This window comes from Manihot esculenta, chromosome 13 (genome assembly GCF_001659605.2).
Source record: "Manihot esculenta cultivar AM560-2 chromosome 13, M.esculenta_v8, whole genome shotgun sequence".
In the NCBI taxonomy this organism is placed as follows: Eukaryota; Viridiplantae; Streptophyta; class Magnoliopsida; order Malpighiales; family Euphorbiaceae; genus Manihot; species Manihot esculenta.
The window spans coordinates 8,672,975-8,689,571 of NC_035173.2; the positions used below are offsets into that span (position 1 = coordinate 8,672,975).

Genomic DNA, 16,597 nt, shown 5'->3' on the forward strand with positions numbered 1-16,597 from the left:
GAAGGTGAAAATTCTATTGGAAGGTAGAAAGTCAAATACAAAGAATTGATATGTATATATTTTTTAAAATTTTCCTTCATAAAATATTAGGGAAAATAAAAAATGTAAATATATGTATAAATATAATGGGGACAAATGTAGACCGACTGATTGATAAAATGGGAATTTAAGGAAAATAAAGAGAGAGAATGAACAGCAGAAGCCCTAGCAATTCTGTCACTTATCCACTCAAAACAATCCACAAATGAGAATGTTCACAAAATAATTCAAATAAATAAATAAATAAAATGGGCCACAAATAAATAAGCTAAATCTCAATTCTACCCTTGAGAAAGACAAAATCCTCCCATTTCCAATTTTTTCCAGCAAAAATTAAAAACCTAACTAAGCTTAAATTTAATACTGGAATAATTTCTTTAAGATTTTTAATTTTAAATAAGTTTTTTAATTTTAAAAAACTTTTCAGAATTTGCAAAATAAATCAAATAAGCATTGCGATAAACAGAAATCTCAGATTTTTTTTCATTTTAAAAATTTTCTTTTTCTATATTTTACTGTTATTTTCTTCTCATTTTATAGATTCAGAATTGGAAAAAAAAAAAAAGAAATATTATTTTTAATAGAATAATCAACAGAAATATCATCATATCATGTTAAAGGTGATAATAATAATTATGATGAAAATGATAAGTTTATAATTTTTTATTATTTAATAATAATTTATCAATGTATTTTGAAATGTATTAAATATCTATAAAAATATATTTTTATGTTTCATAATTTTTATATTTTTTTAATTATTTTAAAATTATTAGTCACTCTATTTTATAAACTATAATTATATATAAATTTAATAATATAACTTTATTTTATTTTATTTTAAAAAATTTTAAATATATTTTAATATTTAATAAAACTTAATATTTAAGATTAAAAAAATTATATTTTTTAATATGTATAAAAAAGTAAAGTGAATAAAATTATAAAAGGGAGGGAATAGTATATATAGAATAAGAATCCAAATATCAAATAATTTAGATATCTCTTTAAAATCTAAATCATGTTTACATCACATTAGCGTCGGTAAGTATTTACTCTATTTATAAAAATTAAACTCGCAATTTTATTTTAAAAAAAAATGTCTTATCATTCATTCAACAGATAAGATAAAGTTATAATAATAAATAAGTCTTAAATTTTTCCTTCTTACATTAAAAATAGGATCAATTTGCAGTCAAATATTTGCAATGACAATTATGCTCTTATTTAAATGAGATAAAAGAAAAAAATGATGCAAGGTGTTTTTCCTCAAGTCCCTCACTAATCCTATATCACTCGCCTTTTCTTCTCTCATGCAACACCATCAATTCCGTCGTTACTCACCGTTGGGCCATGAGCATGCAAGCTATACGAAGGCCTTCCAACTGTGAAAATCTTGTTAATTCTAACATCATTTGTGTCGCTCAAATTTTTATTTGTCTATCTGAGAAATTGGCCACCGACGTGCACATCAATACACTCTTTATTACTCCTATTGTCGACCTTGAAAAACATGGAGAGTAAATGCATTGAAGCGATAGATGGAATCCTACGGGCCACGGAGGAGGTAGGGTTCTTTCAAGTGGCGAACCTGAACCATGGGAGATGGACAATTGAGTGCTGGAAGAGATATTAGCGGTGGCGCGTAGATTCCACAAGTTGCCAAGGGAGATAAAAGGAAAAGTACTATACTGAAGAATTGATGAAGAAGGTGAAGTCTGTTTGTCTAACTTCGTACTATTGTAACATTTTGACCTTTACATCTCTTCAAACTCCTATAATTAGGAAACTCTCTTTGTATTTTGGAGGACACTCTGTTTTGCATCTCAACCATAATGGAATATTGAGCTGTAGAAAGATAAAAAAAAGAGTGAAGGTTTTAGGGCTTTAGTCTACTAGGGAGCCATTTACGATGGTAGCTCTATGGAAGGGCATCATTGTTTTTTCAAATTGATATTGAAAATTAAGATAATAAAACATGAGACATCTCGTATTTAGTCAGATGCATTTATCAAACTAAACTTGTGAATGAATGCCGGAAGAGCATCATTATTATTAAAGAAAAATAAATATTTATTTAATAGAAGACTAATGGTAAATTGTGTCCATTATTAATCGAATGATGTATTTGTTAAATAAGATTAAAAGTTAAGGATTTATTTGTTATCAAAATTTAATTTAGGGGCTAATTTATAAATTTTGTTAAAATTTAGAGATTTGAGTGTAAATTGTCTTTAAATTTAGAATAAATTATATTTTGATTTCTGAGTTTTAATATAATTAATAGATTGATTCTTGTATTTTTAAAATTGAGCACTTAAATTTTTCTATACAGTTCATCCAAATTAAAGGTGTCTCCATCTATTTTTACAGTTTGATCACTTTTTTTAAATGAATAAACTACACTTGAATCCTTAAACTTTAACATAATTAACAGATCAATCCTATATATTTAAAATCGTATACTTAAATCGCTCTATGATTAATATTATAATTTAAACATTTTGATCTTTCATTTTTTATTATAAATAATACTTAAATCCCTATTAACTTTTATTTATAATATTTCATTTAATTAATTTTTAATATTTTTTATTTTTAATATCTATTTATTAAAATATTTCAATATTTATAATTTTAAAATTTTCAGACTTTTAAGTAAAGTTATAAATTTTTATAAAGAGTATTTTAGAAAAAAAAATTGTAATTTCAAAAAAATTTGATAATTTATTAATTTTGAATTAATATCTATAATAGATAAAAAAATTATTTAAAATTTTAATTTTAAAAATATAAGAATTAATCCAATAATTATGTTAAAATTTAAAAATCAAAATATAATTTACACGATGTAATAAGAAGGATTTAAGTATTTATAAGAGTATTTTAAATATTTAAAATATCTATACTCTTTTAACCGATTAACTAATAAAATTATGGATAGAAATTATATATAGATTTAAGTATTTGTAAGTGTTTGATTTTAAAATTATAAAGAATTATATGTTAATTATTTTAAATTTTATGAATTAAAATATAATTTATTCATAAATTTAAATTAAGAGAAATTATATCTAATATTTTTTAATTTATTTTTAGAAGGGAAACATTCATTTATCCTTAAAAAATTAAAAGAGTTAAATTAATTGACTTCAAAAAAAAAAAAAAGAGTTAAATTAATTTTTTTTAAAAGATATTAAAAACTTATTAATTTTTTTATAACCTTAAAAAATTAAAACTTAAATTTCATAAATAGGTTGCCCCTTTTTTTTTCTTTTCTTTTTATCTTTTTTCTATCCAAACATAAAACCCGTAACAAAGAACTAGGCAGAGCAAAGAGGAAGATTTTGTTTTCCAGAGAGAGAGGGAGAGAACGAGGGAGGCTCTTTTCTATTTATGTAAAGAAGCAAATGTTTCCAAATTTTATTTTGTTTCTGTTTTTTCAATTCTTTACTTATTAGATTCTCTTTTGTTTTTCTGCGTCTTCTGTTGTTGTTTTTTTTCTAATTTAATCTTTTTCTGGGTAACCCCCTCCTCTCTGCTTCTCTCTGTCTCGATTGAAATACAGAAAATTATATTAGGGTTTTATCAATTGCAGATCAAAGCCCAGAAGCCTCAGATTTTCTGGGGGTTTTCTCTCACCTTTTTCAGATCTCTCTTGTTAATATAAGTTTGTTTAGTCTTCTGTTTGTCTTACCCTTCAATTCAAAATCAGAAAAGTTCACGAAATTTTCGTCTTTTTGAATTGTGACTTATGGTCTGTAGCGAAACATGCATAAACTTGTTTGTATTTCCTTTGTTGAATTATTTTGTATAACGTTGTTTTCTTTTTAAATGTACAATTTGGACTGGGGTTCTATCGATCAGCTATGAAAATGCCTTGGTGTTGAGGAGTTTTCAGGTGGGGGCTTTGATTTTTTTGTTGAGCTAAATTAGGATTAGGGCTTGGGTTAGGGTTAGGGCTTAGTAGATATGATCAAACAGATATTGGGCAAGCTACCTCGAAAACCCTCAAAATCATCGAATAATGACTCAAACAATGATGCAGCTGTCAATGCCTTCTCGTCTCTGAATTCTTCCCATGGACCCAATTCCATAAACGCCTCAAAGTCGTCATCGGTTTCTGCAAAATCCAATTCGGGTTCTGGCGCTGCACGCATGAACAATGGGACCATTGCCCCACAGAATAAATCTAATCAAGGGAAAAAATCGTCCACCGTTGCAGGCCAAGTGGGTCCCATTTCGGCTTCTGGAGTTTACGAGCCATTGCCTAACTTCAGGGATGTTCCTAGTTCGGAGAAGCAGAATCTCTTCATTAGAAAGTTGAATATGTGCTGTGTTGTGTTTGATTTTAGTGATCCATCTAAAAATCTCAAGGAGAAAGACATTAAAAGGCAGACTTTGCTGGAGCTTGTTGATTATATTTCTTCAGTGACATCAAAGTTCAGTGAGGTGACGATGCAAGAAATTACAAAGATGGTGGCAGCTAATCTGTTTAGAACACTTCCTTCTGCGAATCATGATACCAAGATTCTAGAAACTTATGACCCAGAAGAAGACGAACCGACCATGGAGCCAGCGTGGCCTCATCTTCAAATTGTGTACGAGTTTCTTCTGAGATTTGTGGCTTCAACAGAGACTGATGCGAAGCTTGCAAAGAGGTATATTGACCATTCATTTGTGTTGAAATTGCTAGATTTGTTTGATTCTGAGGACCAAAGGGAGAGGGAGTATTTGAAGACTATACTGCACCGCATTTATGGGAAGTTTATGGTACATCGGCCATTTATTAGGAAAGCTATAAACAATATTTTTTATCGCTTCATATTTGAGACTGAGAGGCATAATGGGATTGCAGAATTGCTTGAGATATTGGGCAGCATAATTAATGGGTTTGCCTTGCCATTGAAGGAAGAGCACAAGCTTTTCCTTGTAAGGGCATTGATTCCTCTTCACAAGCCCAAGTGTGTATCAATGTACCATCAACAACTTTCATATTGCATCACTCAATTTGTGGAAAAAGATTTTAAGCTTGCAGATACTGTAATTCGGGGTCTTCTAAAATATTGGCCCATAACTAATAGTTCCAAGGAGGTTATGTTCCTTGGTGAGTTGGAGGAAGTGTTAGAAGCTACCCAGGCAGCAGAATTTCAGCGTTGCATGATTCCTTTGTTCCGTCAAATTGGCCGCTGTCTCAACAGCTCACATTTTCAGGTATGAATTTAGAATGGTTATACTTTGTGTTACTAGCCTTTGTTGTTGGTGCTTAATGATTGCTACTTGTCATTTTTTATGATGTTAGTCAACTATGGACTATTCTTTCCTTTATTGCAAGCTCAACTGTGATTCACCATTTTTGCTGCATTCATTGGATTCAATTAATTGTAATTGCAAGGGTCACCTGGATTTCAAATGGAATAATGCACTTTATCCTTATAGTTTAAAATATATTAGAAAGAAAGAGATATAACAAAAATTAAATACAGCCATTTAATTTCAATAACTACTATAATCAGAAAGCCTCTGATTGCATGTTAGGAAGACATTGTACTTATTAGTGAGAAGAATGCTTTATAATGGAATAATAGATTCTTCTTATATTAAGTGGTTTTTGTTATAAATTATGAACTTTTGATTTGTATATAATGATTATAATTTTGTACGTGTTGAATCTCATACTTAAATTTAATCAAATAATTAAATACTAAAAAGGATTAGAATATGTTACTATAAAATGTTATAATTTGACAACTATAATTAGAGAAGTAAATCAACAAGAATAAGAAAAAAGGAAAAAAGAAAAATAAAGAAAAGGAGAGGGAAAGGAAAAACGAATGGCTACAGGAAAAAAAGAAAAGCTAAATAAAGGCTTTATTTGGATTTTTCACAGTAAAAATGAAGTGAAATCTTAAATTTTGAAGTTTTGAGGTCTAACAATCTTTTGGAAAAAGAACAAACTGTAATTGATAGATTCAATATCGAATCTTAAGATCCATTTACAATTCTGTGCATTTAATATTCATCCCATATATTTGAATTGCTAGGAAGAAAAATTGAATGAGATTGATAATCATAAGATTCTAACAACAGTGAGCTGCATAAAATGTATACAAGAATGTCTTTTACTTGTCTACATGGTAATTACTATTTGTTCGTCATCCACTACATATGATATGGATATTAATCTTCAAGTCCTAAGAATATATTCCTAGATTTTGGACTTATGTGGAAAATTATCATTGTTTAATGCCATTTCTATAAGCAACTCCTTTCTGGAGTCCACTGATTTAAGATGCACTTTATATATATAAGCTTTCATTACCTCTCAACTGTTAATGATTATAGCAGAACAACACTAGTTCCGCGCTTCTCTTTGAAGGGTAAATGTATAAAGCCTAGGGGTTAAACTTTTGGTTGATCTTAATGTTAGAAAAATGGGATTAGAATATTTTTACTTGGAAAAATATAGTGTTAATTTGTGATAGAAAAGTGGAAATGCACTTATCTTTTGATGCTTCAATAATTAGAAAAAAATGCTTTATGTCTACATGCAGAGACTGACAATATATATTTTAAGAAAAGAACAGTTGGAAAATATCCTGTACAAAGACCTTAAGAGCAGCAGCTTAAGCCTTTGTACTTCTATTCCTTAAAAAATGTGACTAGTTTGCATGCAACTTATAGCATGCATAACGCACAAAGGGATCATCTTCCACTTCTTATTGTTGCTGATTTCCTTGTATTCCCTGCCATCTGCTTAAGATTTAAGAATAGCCCAATAAATTGAAACCACAGAAAATGCTGGGAACTGTAATCTATAGCTACTAACCAATGCAAAAAAGAGATGCTCCTGTAGTTCATCACTCTTTTGTATGCATCATCACTCAAGAGTAAAATGCTTTCTTTTAATTAAGTTATGAATGGTGTGGATCTTCCCAAAGCATGGGGGCTCAGTATGAAGTGACTGTAGCAGTCCTGCCTTCATGGAATTGCTTTCCTCATGTTCTAAGAAGCTTTGTCCCAAACTTTGTAATGGTGGGTCCCCAAAACTAAAAAAAGAAAAAGGTCTTATGTCGTCGATAACATGAGTTTATCATTTGATAGGAATGAACAAATCTGCAACAGGCAATCAGTGATGGAACCATTAAATTTTCAAGCGTGTAAAAACAATTTGTTCTTTTTGTTCAGCACTTGTATGATACTAGATGATGAAGAAGGTGTTTTGTGCTATAAAATATTGTTGTCCAATTCAACTTCTCATTAAGGATTCAGCAGTTACTACTTTTGTGGTGAGGTTAAAAGCAAGATTCATAGATAGCTAAGGTTTAAATGCAATGTGTAAATACATGGTGAATAAATGTATGAGAAGTCAAGAAAATGGATATTTAACTGATAGTTTAATGTGGGGTTGGTTATTCAAATTCATGGGAATTGTATGCGAGTTCAGTATGAAGAAATACCTGGCTTGTTGAAGGGAGCGTGTCATAAGCCGGTGCTAGGAGACATCCATCACAATAAACCATAGTGCCATATGTGTCTGTTGTCACAGTTGGTGTGATATTTTGAATTTTCGTGTATCTTAAATTTGGTTTCCCTGGCAGGTGGCTGAACGTGCATTGTTTTTGTGGAACAATGATCACATAAGGAATTTGATCACACAAAACCGTAAAGCAATACTGCCTATAATCTTCCCTGCTTTGGAGAGAAACACAAGAGGTCACTGGAACCAAGCTGTTCAGAGTCTAACACTGAACGTGAGGAAGATATTCTCAGATGCTGATCAAGAACTTTTTGATGAGTGCTTGGTTAAATTCCAAGAAGATGAAGTAAAGGAGAGAGATATACAGGAGAAAAGAGAAGCAACATGGAAGAGATTGGAGGAGGTGGCAGCCTCAAAGTCCATAAGCAATGAGGCTGTGCTCGTCTCAAGATTTGCCTCCTCTGTAGCAATTGCATCTGCAACAAGTCCATGTGCTACTGCTGGTTGTTGAGCGCCTCGGTGGGTGTTTAACTGTTGAAGTTACCTCTTTTTGTAGTTGAACGATACATGAGTGGATCTCATTGGCATGATAGGGAAACTGTTGCTTGGCTTATTTCCTGGGCTTCTCATATCATCTCATCAACAGGATAAGCGCATGCAGGGTTCTGAGGGAACAGGTTTATTCTATTTTTGGGTGGTCTGGGCTCATTCTGTTTTATTTTCTCTTCAGCCATTAAAGTGTATGTGTGTATTATAAGGGATGGGATTGGTTTATAGAGGCAGTCTTTCAGATTTCCTACCTGATAATATTTATTTTCTGTAATGATGCAAAGAAGAATTTTCCTTCTGTGTTTCAGCTTCGATCTCTTTATGTCTTTGTCTAACAGTAGACCTTTTGTTTTTTTATTCCCTTGTCTTCCTAAATGTCGTTTATAGGAGTTTGGTTCTGCAAGTTCGCAGGGGTATATGTGGAATGGTTAAACTGGGTAGAAAAATTTGCTCCTTGATCCCTGCAAGTGAGATTCTGTTCTGTCTACTTGCTGCATTTTTGTCTAATGTTTCGACACTGTTGTAAACTATTTGCAACTTTGGTTACTTCTAAGTAGCCAGTAGAATATGTTTCAAATCTGAAGAAACAAGTTGGAACTTCATGATCAAGAAATTCAGCCAATAGGACCAAGTGCTTATACATGTAATGTCAACAGTCAATTGATTTATTTATTTTTAAATAATTTTCTTGTTTGAAATGAATTTTTTTTCCTAATAATTAAAAATAAAAATATAATTCATTTTAATTTAAAAATTTTTATTTTAAAAGATGAAATCTTAAATTTGAATTTTTTTATGAGATGAATAATGCCAAAGGAATAATTAATGGTTCATTTCCTCCCTCTTGCAGTTTACTGCCACACATCATTTGAAATCGCAGCTAAAACATATAGGTAGTAAAAAAAGTTCTGGAATCAAATTCCTTGGTGGAACCTTTTGATGTTTAAAACTGAAAAATGTCCAAAGAGAGTGTCTGATACAGCCATTTAAATCAGCAGAGAATAAACTTGCTTGCCATTTACACAAACTGCAACTCAAATACTAGCAGAATATGGCAATTAAGCCTGCAATTTTTCAGTCAAAACTACTTAGAGTTGCTAGACATGTGCCCTTAACAAAGCCGACTCACAGGACAGGCTGCAATCACTCAATTAACAATGCAACCTGAGATTAATAGTCATCACCATATGCCCTGAAACTATAACGTTCCTGATATGGACCATTGAAGAAGAGATCAGCCTCAAACCACTTGGGATAACGAACTAAATCACCAGCCACAAACCGCATGTAACGTTCGCTACCTTCAGGAACCACCCTCACCTCTCCTTCTTCTATGTAAACCAACTGGTCTACCTGCCAGTCCCAAGGCAACTTGCACTTTCCAGTCTTCCAAACAGACCATCTAGAGACTCCAAGCTCATCCAATCGGTTGCGTGGTACTTCTCTTTCCACCTTCACATTGTACAATTCCTCCAGAGACTTCTCTACATGCATTCCCTTTACACCATGACATTGCACATTTATGCTTCTGAACTTGCTACTGGCTCTGTTACTTCTGTTTACAGAGAAGAAGCCGAAACTTGGGGCTGTGATCATGCCTGTTGCAGCCATATGAAATTTACTTGTTTGTTCACCTGCTCAAAATGATCAAAGTTGAATGTAAATACTGTTCAGACAACTACACTGGGTAGATTTGAGAGGCTGGCATCTTGAGCTCTTAAAGCAAGACAAAATATGTATGCATATTCTCTTCTATAAGCCAGCAATCAGAAGAACACAAGCAAATAATTATCAAAAGAACAATTGAGTTTGCTAAATTTTGTAAATTAGCATTACTAAAACCAGGTGGGATTCCTTCAATAATTGCTTCAGATATGTGATGTGGAGGATATCATCAATTCTCCTTCTCGTCATTCATTATCATTTCTAGTTCTGTTCAACTGAATTAAGCATTCAAATTAAAATTCAAATATCTCATGTTGCCCTTTTTTTTTGGTGGGGCTTTGCTTCCTCTCCATCTTGATAATATTTATATCCAAGAATTTTGCAATAATTTAATTCAATAAATTTCTGTTTAGTTAATTATATTCGAAATGAAAAAAATTCATTTTTTTAATTTAAAAAATTTAATTTAAAATAAATTAAAACTATGGGTGCCAAGTGGTTTTTTCTTTTCCTAGACGAAGCAGGACATCAAAAGTTTCAGATTGAGGATCAAATCAAAACTTTCACCATTTTTCATCTGTCCTTCTAAATCTTAAAACCAAAATTTAAAATTGAGGATCAAATCAAAATTTCACCCTTTTGTATCTGTTCTTCTAAATCTTAAAAACACAATTTAAGAATAAGCATAAAATTTCAGTCTTAGATTTCCTTTTTTTTTTTGGAATTTGCTTTCGTCCCATCTTTTCTGTTGCAGAACTCCTAAGTTCATTTCATTTCCTCCTCTTTTCCCTCAGTTTCTCAGCAACCAACCAGAAAGCAGACAGACAAAAAAAAAAAAAAAAACCACCCTACCCCGAAAATCGACAACAATATAAACGAAAAGAAGGAAACAGGATAAAATTAGAGAACTTTGAGCCCTTACCTGATAAATATGGGCTTGTATTCAGCAGAGAGCTAAGGGAAGGTAAGATTGAGATGGTTCTAAAACCCTGGTCAGGGTTCGAGGTTTATCTGATTCCGCCCACAAAAGCTCCACGTTAAAGTCACAAGTAGGTGAATTTTAACATGTGACCTGCTGGCACTAACTTACCGGTTACCTTTTCTTTCGGTTACCTTGCCACAGTTTTTCATTTTTTTGGACCTGTAGAGTTTAAGGAGAATTGCTATTTTTTTTTAAATTATTAAAAAATTTATTAATTGATCTTTATAATTTTTAAAATCAATTAAAATATATTTTATTATCCATGAATACTATAATTTAATCATTTTTCAGGTCGTTTTGGGTTTGTTATCCATGAATACTGTAATAGCTAGTGAGAGTTGAAGGAATTGAGCAAAGATTTTTCAATGGTTTTCCACAAAGATCCACATTTCCTCTGAAAGATTCTGCTTTTTAATTGAGCAAAGATATAGATTCTGGGATTGTGCCAGTTAGGTTGTAGAACGAGAGAACAATGCTTGCATTCTGAGGAATTTTCTCTATAAATGCCAGTGAAACTTGCCTAAAAAGCTTGTTGTAAGAGAGATTCCAATAATAAAAATTACTTCCACCAAAATCAAGTGGTAATGATCCATTTAGCAAATTGGAAGACAAATCTAACACTTCAACAGAATTGAACACACTTGGAACATAATCTAAAGAGTAATTACTTCTTAAAGAAAGAACAGTAAGATTATGCAGACTAGTCAAATTCTTAGGTAGTTTACCAGCCAATGCATTAGCAGAAAGATTCAAGTACCGCAAACTTCTCATTCCTAGTCGTTGAATGTAGATAATGTGTTAATGGTGTAATGAGTTAATGCAAATGATGGCTCGAAATAAGTGAAAGAGGGCACTAGGAAAAAAAAGGAAAAGTTGCAGAGAATGAGATTAGGCAGAAGAAGAAACACTTTGTTTGCGTAAGTGGCTGAATTCATGCACCAAAACGAAGCTCAGCTGAAGATAGAGGGAGTTGGTGAAAATGAACTTATTGGACTGTTTGCTTAAGGGCATTTTCTACTTTTGCTATTAACAAATGACTTGTAAAACTTTTTAAAAAATAACATTTTCCGGATAAATCAGCAAATTTTAATACATGAGTTCTAATACTTAATAAATTGATTAGTAATTGTTATCCAAGCCAATTTTAACAATTAAAATCAATCTTTTAAATTATTACTAAAAATATATTGAGGCTAAATGTAGTAATTTTATTAAAAATCAATTTAATATTTAAAAATTAAAATTTCAGAGGCATGACAGCCTTTGTCAGTCCTCCTTGTATCCGTCACCACATACTATGATAATATATGTAAATGTTATAGTTGGATTCTTTGCAGTTTCGCAATGCCAGAGGCATAAAATCACCTGTGCCATTAGTGGTTTCGGGAGCTTGAAAGGTATCTAAATGCATGATTACTATATCACGATTATTTCTTTGCCAATTTACAATGTCAATGGATTTTGGAAATGGTCACACAAGTATACTACTTTAGCAAGTCTATGCCAGTTTTTGGATCAACATAACCAGTTAGCCACGTTACAGTTTAGGTCTTTGATTTTTAATTTATAGACAAAAAATTCTTTTAAATTTTTGACAAATTTCAAAATAATCATATAACCTCTTAATTTATAGACAAAAAAACCTTTTTAAATCCCTGACAAATTTCAAAATAATCAATTAAATTATGTGTAATTTGATCACTAATAATGGTCGATGAATCTGTTTGTGTTCAGATTGTTATTCCTGCTTCTTGATATTTTCATGCTGAGTTGCATTTCTTTTCTCTCCAGTTTTGCTGAACCTATTTCAATTGCATTTTGTCTCTTTTGACAGTAATGTGTTGGAAAATATTGTTGTGCATTCTTTCCTGCAAGATCTGCAGCCATTTTTGTATCTGATATGAATGACAGCTCCTGCATTTGCAGCTCATCAATGAAAACATATCCAAGGCACATTTCTGCAAACTGATACAATAGTGGAAGAGGATTAAACTCAGGAATTGTAGTTAAAATTTTAAAGTTAACCCTTCTAATACTCCAACTATTTTGTTTCTTTGAATGCAAAATTTTAAAGTTAATCCCTTGTAATACTCCAACTATTTTGTTTCTTCGAATGCAAAACTTTTTTATGGGTAAAAGTTTCATGCATTGAATCTTTTATCAGTGAAACTTCTACAGGCAAAAAGATTCGGTCCAGCTTTTGCGAATGGATGTTTTTGTTTAGGTTTGTCTCCCTAAAATCATTGGGATATTTTGCACAATAAGCCAAATTTTCAAAAAGCAATAAAAATCCACAGTAGGCCGAAATTCAATTCAATTATGATACCATTATTTATTTATTGACATTCATACAACATTTGTAACCCTCTTACAACATTTCTAATATAGTTTTACCTATCACATTTATCAACACAGCACAGATGGAGATCAATTGGACGTTTTGGCACCTAAAAATTTAGAAAGCTCCTTGACAATAGGCTTCTCTTTGATATCTTCCTCCCTATTGATATGCCATTTCTTTGATGTATTTTCTGCCTGGAATCAGAAGCTCCGAGTTAATACAAGAACAAAAGTTGTTTTTTTTTTTCGGATTGAATTTACAATTAGCATACCCATGTTTTTAAAGGCACCAATTGCTCTTTAATAATCTCAAGTTTTGGCTGAACCAAATCTTTCCCTTTAGTTCTGATATCATCACTCTGCCAGGATGTAAAAACCCAACATCAATTTCAGAGGCAATCCTCCTCCAAATTTCATACAAATAATGAAATTGTAAGCATCAGGCAGGAACTACTTAGTACTCACATTTTGCAGCTGCAGCTTGGAGACTGCCAAACTGAACACCACTGTGGCTCCACCAAACACAATTGCAGTAGCAACTGCAAATGCCTTTCCAACTACAATGTGATCACAAACAGCACATTAGAACCTCCTCAGTTTTCAATAAAATTGTACATTTTACTGATACCCAAAAGAACAATTCATTATAAATTTGGGATATATATATACACACACACTTCTATCTAAAAGTTAAATACTTTAATTCCAAGAGTTTGTTATAGTTGAGTTTAATCTAAATTATCGAGAACATAAATTATTAATTTCAAAACTAAAATTATTAACTATGATTGCACAAACAAAGAAGTAAATTGAAATAGCAAAACTAAGTTATCTTGTGCAACAGATCAGGGATTTACAAAATTTTATTTTCAAGTTAGCTGCTAACAAGTCCACTGGTAGATTATTTTGTGTGCACTTGTGTTGTCCTAGCTAGAGCAAAAAAGGAAAGAAACTAAACCTACTCTGAGTAAGCCCTTCAGCCGCAGCCTTCAATTTCTCTGGATTGATAGGGGTATATCTGTCTTTTCTCATTTCGTTGGCCGTTGACGCCAACACCGAGCTCTCTTGTGACGGCAATTCCCACCTGCAATTCCCCATTGATTTAAAAAAGAGAAAAAGAAAAAAAAATTGAAGAGAGAAACAAATTCGGTTTTGATAGGAGGAAGAAATCCCCAATTTCCAATTACCTTTTGGGACCAAAAGTGACATGAGGCAGAGAGAGATAAGCTCTGAGGGGATTCAATGCATCAGGGGACACAGTGGCGACCTTATCGGAGTTGGAGTGAAGTGCCCACTTGGACGCTGTGGAAATGGTAGATGACTCCGTCGGTTTCCCGAAGATGTACGAGGGAAGAGAATGCCTCAAAACCTCCGGTAGAACATCAGCTTGTGATTCCTGCTCGCTTGAAAGAGGAGAGGACGGGAGGTTCTTGGGAGCAGGGATGGATTTCTCGGCGAGGCGATTGACGGCATGTTTGGATTCCTGGAAAAAGAAGGCAGCTTCTTTTCCTGCCAGCCTTCCCGCGAGAAAACTCATTCGCGTACGTGGATACTGGAGTGGATTCGATGTCCTTGACTAGGTTTTGATTTGGCTTGTTTTCATTATGTGTTAGAGCTATTTAAAGGTCACGCCTGGAATCTGTTACCGATTAAAATATATAATAGAATAAATTAATTGATTTTAAATCCATTTTATTTTAGTAAAAAAATTTATTATTTAATATTTAAATATTTTTTAAAAAATATTTTTTTATGAAATAAATGGAATCTGATTGTAATAATAATAATAATAATAATAAAGTCAAGTGTAGCGGCTACGCATACTTGCTTGGAGAAGAAGGATTCTGAAAGAGTTGAGCAATGCAACAGGCTTCTTATAATTTCATGAGCTAATTGCTGTCGTCGCCAATTTAAAATAATTTTACAATGTTGTAATTTAAAATGATAAATTTAAATTGTCTTTGCTATGTCTTTCAAAATTCTATTAATGTTTCTAAATATTAATAAAAAAATTGGATATAATATAGTATAAAATTTTAGTTTTCATTAAATGGTCCCTTAAAATTTCTATTAATCTCTAATAATTTTTAGTTTCTTTTTTATAATTAACATTAAAGCATTAAAATTATTTGATTATTATAAAATAATATAAAAATTAAATTAATTTTGTATTTATAAATTAAAATTTGATAAATATTTTATTTTAAAATTAAATACAAGTTAGTTTAGCAATTTTTACCATTCAATTTAAACCTAAAAATTTTTATTTTTGTTTTTACTCTACTTTGAATATATTTATTTATTCATCTTTCTATGATATATTATATTATTATTTTATTAATATTTAACTTTTTATGTCAAATTAATTTTATAATACTTGTTTTAATTTTACACTACCATGTCGTATCATTTGTCTATTTTAAAAATTTTTTTCTCAAATTTAAATATGTGAATTTTATATAAACTTATGAAAATTATAAAATATTATCATAAACAAAAATTTGTAATACTTATATTTATTACATATATTTTGTTATAATTTTTTAATTAATATAAAGTTTATAGTTTGATATTTTATATTATTTTTATTTATTTTTTAATTATACTCTCAAAATATTTTCTAGTTCCGCCCTGTTAATGCCCATCTTCTGAATCGGACTCTTGGGCCTCGACCTCCACTTTAAAAAGTTCACATTGATTAATATTTTAATATTAATATTAAAAAATAAATTATTTCTTAATATTTTAATATTATAATATTAGAATATTAGATAATAAGTTTAAATTTAAAAAAATAAAAATTATAAGATATATAAAATAATTATCAACATAGTAAAGTGATTATCTTAATTTTAAATACTATCTTAATTTTAAATATAAATTATTTTAATATTATTTATATACTCAAAAAATTTTAAAAATACTTAAAAAAAAATCATATTATCTATTTTCTTTTAATCTTTTTTTTTTTGAATCAAAAGGAGAGCTTAACTCATATTATTAATATCAAAGGATAATGCGTCGTACAAGAATAAAGGAGGGCATACCCCCAATCAAAATCAGACAAAGAACCAGCCGCCCTTGCAACTGTATGAGCAACTTGATTCGCTGATCTCCTAATAAAAGCAAACGAAACATACTGCAGCTCATGAAGAAAAGCTTTATAATCATTAATCATCAACTGAAAATATGAAGAATCAGAGTGTGGAGAATTCAAAGCGTTAACAACCAGCTCACAATCCGTCTCCACACAAACCGGAAAATAATTTTTAGACTTCAACCAACTCAATGCCTCCCTAAAACATAACACTTCACCCAATAGAGGATCCATTAAACCCGGCACGACCATAAGTTGACCTTCACAACAGTACCCCAATGAATTTCGGACCACCATACCCAACCCATATGAACCATTAGTCTGTACTGAAATGTCTATATTGCATTTATAATGTCCAAGGAGAGGAGGTTGCCACACTGCTGCAGCTAGTGGTTTTGTACGAGAATCTGAAACTCGAAAATGTAACCGAGTGAGCTGCCATTCT

General features: G+C 31.1%; 3 protein-coding genes across 5 annotated transcripts; 1 reads left to right on the forward strand and 2 right to left on the reverse strand.

Annotated features, from left to right (window-relative positions):
- The first annotated feature begins 3,331 nt into the window (after window positions 1-3,331).
- On the forward strand, window positions 3,332-8,375 carry LOC110629018 (serine/threonine protein phosphatase 2A 59 kDa regulatory subunit B' gamma isoform). Its single transcript, XM_021775854.2, has 2 exons — window positions 3,332-5,253; window positions 7,641-8,375. The coding sequence occupies exons 1-2, from the start codon at window positions 4,012-4,014 to the stop codon at window positions 8,028-8,030; spliced, it is 1,632 nt and encodes a 543-aa protein (XP_021631546.1). The 5' UTR covers window positions 3,332-4,011; the 3' UTR covers window positions 8,031-8,375.
- Window positions 8,376-8,977: 602 nt separating this feature from the next.
- On the reverse strand, window positions 8,978-10,767 carry LOC110629020. The gene is made up of 2 exons (XM_043949549.1): window positions 10,656-10,767; window positions 8,978-9,702 (listed from the first exon to the last, which is right to left on the reverse strand). Exon 2 carries the CDS (start codon window positions 9,677-9,679, stop codon window positions 9,239-9,241), a length of 441 nt encoding a protein of 146 aa, XP_043805484.1. The 5' UTR covers window positions 9,680-9,702; window positions 10,656-10,767; the 3' UTR covers window positions 8,978-9,238.
- Window positions 10,768-12,359: 1,592 nt separating this feature from the next.
- LOC122721561 lies at window positions 12,360-14,653 on the reverse strand. Of its 3 annotated transcripts, none has more exons than XM_043949547.1 (6): window positions 14,243-14,653; window positions 14,018-14,139; window positions 13,521-13,612; window positions 13,328-13,414; window positions 13,110-13,250; window positions 12,360-12,680 (listed from the first exon to the last, which is right to left on the reverse strand). In XM_043949547.1, the coding sequence occupies exons 1-5, from the start codon at window positions 14,590-14,592 to the stop codon at window positions 13,143-13,145; spliced, it is 759 nt and encodes a 252-aa protein (XP_043805482.1). In that variant the 5' UTR covers window positions 14,593-14,653; the 3' UTR covers window positions 12,360-12,680; window positions 13,110-13,142. The 3 variants fall into 3 exon arrangements, with proteins under 3 accessions (XP_043805482.1, XP_043805483.1, XP_043805481.1); XM_043949548.1 differs by having other exon boundaries at window positions 12,361-12,629; XM_043949546.1 differs by lacking the exon at window positions 12,360-12,680 and having other exon boundaries at window positions 13,023-13,250.
- Between the last annotated feature and the right edge of the window lie 1,944 nt (window positions 14,654-16,597).

Coding starts and splice junctions, on each gene's coding strand:
- LOC110629018 (XM_021775854.2), top strand. CDS start 4,012: ATGATCAAACAGATATTGGGCAAGCTACCTCGAAAACCCTCAAAATCA. Junction 5,254..7,640: donor TCAACAGCTCACATTTTCAG/GTATGAATTTAG, acceptor TTTCCCTGGCAG/GTGGCTGAACGTGCATTGTT.
- LOC110629020 (XM_043949549.1), bottom strand. CDS start 9,679: ATGGCTGCAACAGGCATGATCACAGCCCCAAGTTTCGGCTTCTTCTCT.
- LOC122721561 (XM_043949547.1), bottom strand. CDS start 14,592: ATGAGTTTTCTCGCGGGAAGGCTGGCAGGAAAAGAAGCTGCCTTCTTT. Junction 13,613..14,017: donor GGCTGAAGGGCTTACTCAGA/GTAGGTTTAGTT, acceptor ATCACATTGTAG/TTGGAAAGGCATTTGCAGTT. Junction 13,251..13,327: donor TGGTGCCTTTAAAAACATGG/GTATGCTAATTG, acceptor TTCTGATTCCAG/GCAGAAAATACATCAAAGAA.